Source organism: Austrofundulus limnaeus, unplaced genomic scaffold (genome assembly GCF_001266775.1).
Source record: "Austrofundulus limnaeus strain Quisiro unplaced genomic scaffold, Austrofundulus_limnaeus-1.0 Scaffold112, whole genome shotgun sequence".
Classification (NCBI taxonomy): Eukaryota; Metazoa; Chordata; class Actinopteri; order Cyprinodontiformes; family Rivulidae; genus Austrofundulus; species Austrofundulus limnaeus.
Genome location: NW_013952514.1, coordinates 161740 through 168330, shown reverse-complemented (window position 1 = coordinate 168330; position 6591 = coordinate 161740). Strand labels below are relative to the sequence as shown.

The 6591-nt window shown below is 39.1% G+C and overlaps 1 protein-coding gene across 1 annotated transcript in view; it reads right to left on the bottom strand.

Moving 5' to 3' along the window:
• The window catches only part of mal2 (mal, T cell differentiation protein 2), a 12491-nt gene that overhangs the window by 4543 nt on the left and 1357 nt on the right, over positions 1-6591 (bottom strand). Inside the window, exons 2-3 of the mRNA XM_014014246.1 lie at positions 2285-2455; positions 742-936 (exon numbers count right to left, since the gene is read on the bottom strand). Of these exons, the coding sequence (XP_013869700.1) occupies positions 742-936; positions 2285-2455 (366 nt within the window). The remainder of the gene's footprint in view (positions 1-741; positions 937-2284; positions 2456-6591) is intronic.

The following is a 6591-nucleotide window of genomic DNA, read 5'->3' as shown; positions in this document are numbered from 1 at the left end:
ATTTAGCTGTGTTCTGCTTTGTATGTATTTTATTTTGTTTCATATTTCTTATTTCATCCATGTTTTCAATTATTAGACTAAATTTTGCCAATAAATTGTTTGAAAATGTATTTTTTGCAGCTTTTAGTTTTTAATGTTAATTTACAAAATGGTCACCAACACTTAACAATAGCCTCGACCTCAAGAGGTAGAGGAGCCAAATGGCTGGCTCACTGCTGCCAACTAGTGGTCAGAGGCTGAACTACAACATAAAAATGAACAGCTGGCAGGAAAGTTGACATTTTAAACCTTAATAAAAAAAAATCGATACAGGGCTTTAGAATATTGATACAGTATCGGGAAATGAAATATTGCGATATTTCAGTGTATCAATATTTTCTTACACCCCTAGGGCTTACTGCATATAAAAAACCCAGACAGTTTATAACATGGGGCTAAGAATCATACCAAATGTGCTGGTACAACTATGACAATGATACTGAAACATAAGATTTTTTTATAACCTATTCAGGACTTTGAACACAGTTGATATCAGTGAGAAGTTTATGTATTTCAATCAGACTCTTAAAGAAAACAAATTAACCTGAGTATTGTTTATTTCATTCCATTCTTTCTCCTTTTGAAGTACTTTTATAACCTCACACCTCAACAGAAACAGTCAGGCGCTGTGTACTACTTGAATTAAAAAGTTTTTCCTGCCTGCGCTGTATGTAAACATGTGAAGAGGTTCACAGGACTCACCGTGGCTGCCACATTAATGCTGTACTGTCTGTAAGTCAGTACTGTGAATATGTTGCCCCGAGGGGTGACACACAGGGTATTCGTGCTGTTCTGTGGTCGAGTGAAGGAAGTGCCTCCGTTCGCCGCTGTGGTTGCAGCCTCCAGCACAAAGGCAGCAAAGTAGAACAGCACAGCTATGAAATGGTAAAACACATCCTGAGGAAGAAACACAGTCAAATAAATTTATTTTGATACAGCTTTTTCATAACAACTGAAGGTAACATAGTTACTTGGTTGTGGAATAGAATTTAACTATGTGCCTGGAAAATACACAACAACCCCTTTAAACCAATGAGCTGCTGCCTACTGCACCTTTAAGTACCTCTCACCGTTTCTAACACTCCCACTTGAGCACATCTTCACAACAATGCTCGGGTGGAGGGGTGCCTCGTGAGGCGAGACCTTGGCTGGGGGCTGAGCTCCAGGGGAGGAGCTTTGTGTAAATGGGCGGAGCTTTGTACCAGTATGTTTTTAGGCATAACAACAAGGCTACCACAGGAGATTCAAGGATTTCTCAAACATGCATGAATGAGTCAAAGCAACACTCTGGGTATGTGTTTGATGAGGGAATGACATTAGAACATGATATATTATAAAGCTAAAAAAAAATGTTGCTTTAATTCAAATTAAAAATTAATTTAAATTCCAGGTTGTGAGACAACAAAAATAAAAAGTTTAGCAAAGGAAGATAAAAACTGTTCATCAAATAAATTATGCACAAAATGCATTTTCTCTTCAAAACTGCACCTTTAAACATCCGAAAAATGACAGCTTGACTAAAGAGTGACAAGGTTTACAGGATTCAAAGGTGCCGATATCAAAGAAGAAAATCAAACAACAGAAAGAAATTTAGAGAAATAAAGTGGAGAAAAGAGGCGGCGTGTGTCCCAGAATGAAGAGGGTTAATGTTAGTTTGTGTTGCCGACTGCTGTAGCCTGGTGGGAATACAAGCAGGGCTTTGTCTGATTTCAGTGTGAGCTCATCATCCATGTCACTCATTGTTCGGCTGAAAACAAACAACCCCACACGCCGGGCTACGCCTGGGTTCTGGGCGTGGCCCCCGAGGAGAGGTCAGCTCTGTCTGATGGTCCAGACTTCACACACATGTGAGCCCACTTCTGCAGCATTCCACAGGAGCACAGCACTGTTTGTCTTTATCACCCGCTGCTTAATGGACAATTACAAGCTGTGGCATTAACTTTTAAAATGAACCATGCTGCTGGTTGAATACCTCATCAACCCCTGCATGGATTTTCATGAAAGCCTTGAAGCTCTAATTAGACGTGCATCTAAAACTGATGACCTCAGAGTCAAAGTTATTCAAGATACTACTGGTAATTGACCTTAGCAAATACAGAAATGGTTGTAAATCTTTCAGATTTGAAGATATTGAGCTCAAATTTGCTGTGCTGTATCTCTTAATGCAACAACACACACGCTACAGTTCTCTGCACTGATGAACATTTTCAAAGCCGATGGACAGAGCTGTTTATCTGCAGCTTACCAAGAAGTTCCAGTCCATGTTGATGCGGTTAACCAAGCCGGTGATGAAGAGAACGAGGTAGGCTGAAGAAAGGAAGAAGGCTGTGACGGACACAAACATCACCCATCCCTGCAGCAGAGGCACGGGCACACGGGACGAGGCCACCAGGATCCATACAAGACCGCCAAATAACTGGGAAACAAACAAAAAAGACAACAACTGTCGTGAACCAACTGTCCAAAGCACTGCTCTTACTGGGACGTATTAGCATGAGCCTACTTTACTGTTGGTATTATTGATATTTGAAGAAAGTGTAAGTGTTCACCTCAATTCAAAACATAAATAAATCAGTGCAAATGGAGCAATTAAACCATTTCCCCCCATTATAGTAAGGGACCAGCAGCTTGTCACAAAGACACAATTTGATCCCATTTCTTTTGTTATGAAAAACGCCAACAGAGTCATTTATTAAGTCTGAACACATCTATACAGTGGTTTGCAAAAGTATTCATACCCCTTGAACTTTTCCATATTTTGTCACATTACAACCACAAACATAAATATATTTCACTGGAATTTAATGTGAAAGACCAACACAAAGTGGTATACAATTGTGAAGTGGAAGCAAAATTTTACATGAATCAAAACATTTTTTACAAATAAAAAACTGAAAAGTGCGACGTGCAAAAGTATTCAGCCCCCTTTTCCCTGAGTGCAACCAATTGCATTCAGAAGTTGCCTGATGACTGCTAATGACTCAAAAGGGTCCACCTGTGTGTAATCTAATCTCAGTACAAATACAGCTGCTCCGTGACGGCCTCAGATGTTGGTTAAGAGAATATTGGGGAGCAAACAGCATCATGAAGTCCAAAGAACACACCAGACAGGTTAGGAATATGGTTTTGGAGAAGTTTAAAGCAGGCTTAGGTTATAAAAAGATTTCCCAAGCTTTGAACATCTCACGGAGCAGTGTTCAATCCATCATCCGGAAATGGAAAGAGTATGGCACCACAGTAAACCTGCCAAGACAAGGCCGTCCACCTAAACTTACAGGCCGAACAAGGAGATCACTGATCAGAGAGGCAGCCAAGAGGCCCATGGTGACTCTGGATGAAATGCAGAGAGCCACAGCTCAGGTGGGGGAAACTGTCCACAGGACAACAATTAGTYGTGCACTACACAAATGTGATCTTTATGGAAGAGTGGCAAGGAGAAAGCCATTGTTAAAAGAAAACCATAAGAAGTCCCGTTTGCAGTTTGCCAGAAGCCATGTTGAGGACACAGCAAACATGTGGAAGAAGGTGCTTTGGTCAGACGAGACCAAAATTGAACTTTTTGGCCACAATGCAAAACGCTATGTGTGGCGGAGAAAGAACACTGCACATCACTCTGAAAACACCATCCCCACTGTCAAATATGGTGGTGGCAGCATCATGCTCTGGGGGTGCTTCTCTTCAGCAGGGACCGGGAAGTTGGTCAAAGTTGATGGGAAGATGGATGGAGCCAAATACAGGGCAATCTTGGAAGAAAACCTGTTGGAGTCAGCAAAAGATTTGAGACTGGGGCGGAGGTTCACCTTCCAGCAGGACAACGACCCTAAACATAAAGCCAAAGCTACAATGGAGTGGTTTAAAAAAAAGAATATTCATGTGTTAGAATGGCCCAGTCAAAGTCCAGACCTAAACCCAATTGAGAATTTGTGGCAAGATCTCAAAACTGCTGTTCACAAACGCTCTCCATCCAATCTGACTGAGCTTGAGCTGTTTTGCAAGGAGGAATGGGCAAGAATTGCAGTCACTAGATGTGCAAAGCTGGTGGAGACATACCCTAAAAGACTTGCAGCTGTAATTGCAGCAAAAGGTGGCTCCACAAAGTATTGACTCAGGGGGGCTGAATAATTTTGCACATCGCACTTTTCAGTTTTTTATTTGTAAAAAATGTTTTGATTCATGTAAAATTTTGCTTCCACTTCACAATTGTATACCACTTTGTGTTGGTCTTTCACATTAAATTCCAGTGAAATATATTTATGTTTGTGGTTGTAATGTGACAAAATATGGAAAAGTTCAAGGGGTATGAATATTTTTGCAAACCACTGTACATGTTCTCTCACCACATATATACTTCAGCCTAAGATAACACTGACTCCACATAAAACACCAGAGCTCCTCAACCCCAAATATAGACGTTTAGCATGAAGGAAACCTCCTAATTAAAAAGGACCAATTAATGATTAAAAGACTTTATAGAGTTGATGTAAAACTGCTTTCTAGATGCTCTGTTATTAAAAGGACTTGAAACAGCTTATAAAAAATATATAAATTATTATTATTATTATTATTATTATTATTATTATTATTATTATTATTCATCCAGGCCAAGATTTAATTCAGAGCACTGGTTCTCAAAATTTATTTAGAGAAATGTCCAGATTTGCTCTCAGCTCAAAAGCACTAAATCAAAAACAGCCAAATTTAACTGTATTTAAAAATATATATACAAAGATTAAAGAATGACATATTCATTCATTTATTGTTTATTGAATGATTTATTGGTAATTTCTTGTAAAAATGTTTATATGCACTTGTTTTTCAGCAATAGTTTTTATCCTTTAACAAATCAGACATTATAATAGCAAAAGGCCACAGCTCTAGTTAGGAAGGGGGCAGTGCAACATGCCAACCATAAGTACGGTTTTCATACTGGTTTTTATTAAGTATTTTTAAAAATGGTGTAAGAGGAGTTGCTAATGGACAAACAGATGATTCAGAACATTTCACTGAACTCTAATCCTGAACTGCACAGCATTCTGGGGGATGTAGGCAATGGAAAGGCTTTAGCCGCTCAACCTCTCATGGCTCAGCTGAGCAACGTTGGTGGCATCAGCCAACTCACTCTGTGGAAAGCTAGCAACAACCTGTTGAGTTAACATGTAGCAGTTTCTTGTTTCACCACCACACCTCATAACTGCTTCAGATTAAAAAGAGAATGACGCCAAGTGAAAGGAGAAAATGAGGAAACAGCTCAAGAGGAAATTATGGATTAGCGTTTAGGTCACATCACCAGTTTGGCAGCACTAACCACCCTTTTTTTTCCTGGTTCTCATGTCAAATAGGTGAAACAAAAACAAATCAATAATCATCAATATTGAGTGATATGAAACGCTTATATCCTGATATATGTTTATCCAGCCCTAATTTAAAAGGAACAAACAGCTTTTAGTCCTGCTTCAGTTTTCTCTTGACTACAGCAGCCTATTGAATTATCTGCACAGTTCCTGAGTGCATCACCACTTTAAAAGATAGTAACCAAATTTCACTGTACGCCTAAAGAACAAACCTTTATTTCAAGTATGCAAGTCATGACACGTGACCGGTCTACTTGTTTACAGTGGACAAGAGAAGGATGATTATTTTTCACCTTCTGGCCATTGGCATTTACTAAAAAAACATGGATGCAAATTTATAGTAAACAAAACAGGAAGATACTCGCATCACTCAAGAAAGAGATGCAAAAAAGTTAACATCTGTAGCAAAATGGGTAAATACTCAAATTCAAAAGAAAATACACAGTAATGGGAAAAAAGACTGTAAAAGAAGCTTAAAAATGTTCACAGAAAAATCAGATTGCATTATTTATAAGCCAAGTGGTCACGCTTTGTCAAACCACCCATGGCTGCAGATTCAGCTACGAATCTTTTGTGGGTATATCTCTGTCAGCTTTGCACAGCTAAAGACTGACATTTTTGCTCATACTTGCTTGTAAAATAGCTCAAAATGCATTCAGACTGGATGAATCAGTTTCAATAGTGTAAACAGAAATTTTCTAGTCTTACAGTAGGTTTGGACTTTGACCGGACACACAACACATGATAAATGGTTTGATGTAAACCCATCAGTTCCCAAAGTTGGGGACAGGAACCCATTGTGGGTCATAAGCTGAAAATTTCAGGAACCAGTAAGTGATTAAGTAAGATGTATACCAAGCATCAGCTTAGTTTAATGTGGAACTGTTGCTTAAAGCAGAGGTTCCCAAACTTTTTATCCTCTGACCCACAAAATATCCATGGAAAAAACTTGTGACCCCAAATATTACTGGTCGGAGTACACGAACTCCATTAATAACCCTACAAACACAGGCTTTTTGACAATCTGAACAGCTTGCACACACATATAAATTCCAGCTATCTAGAGCCGTGGTTCCCAAACTTTTTGTCTTCTGACCCACAAAATATCCATGGCAAAAACTTGTGACCCCAAATATTACTGGTCTGAGTACACGCACTTTGTTAATAACCCTAAAAACACAGTTTGTACACAAATATAAAT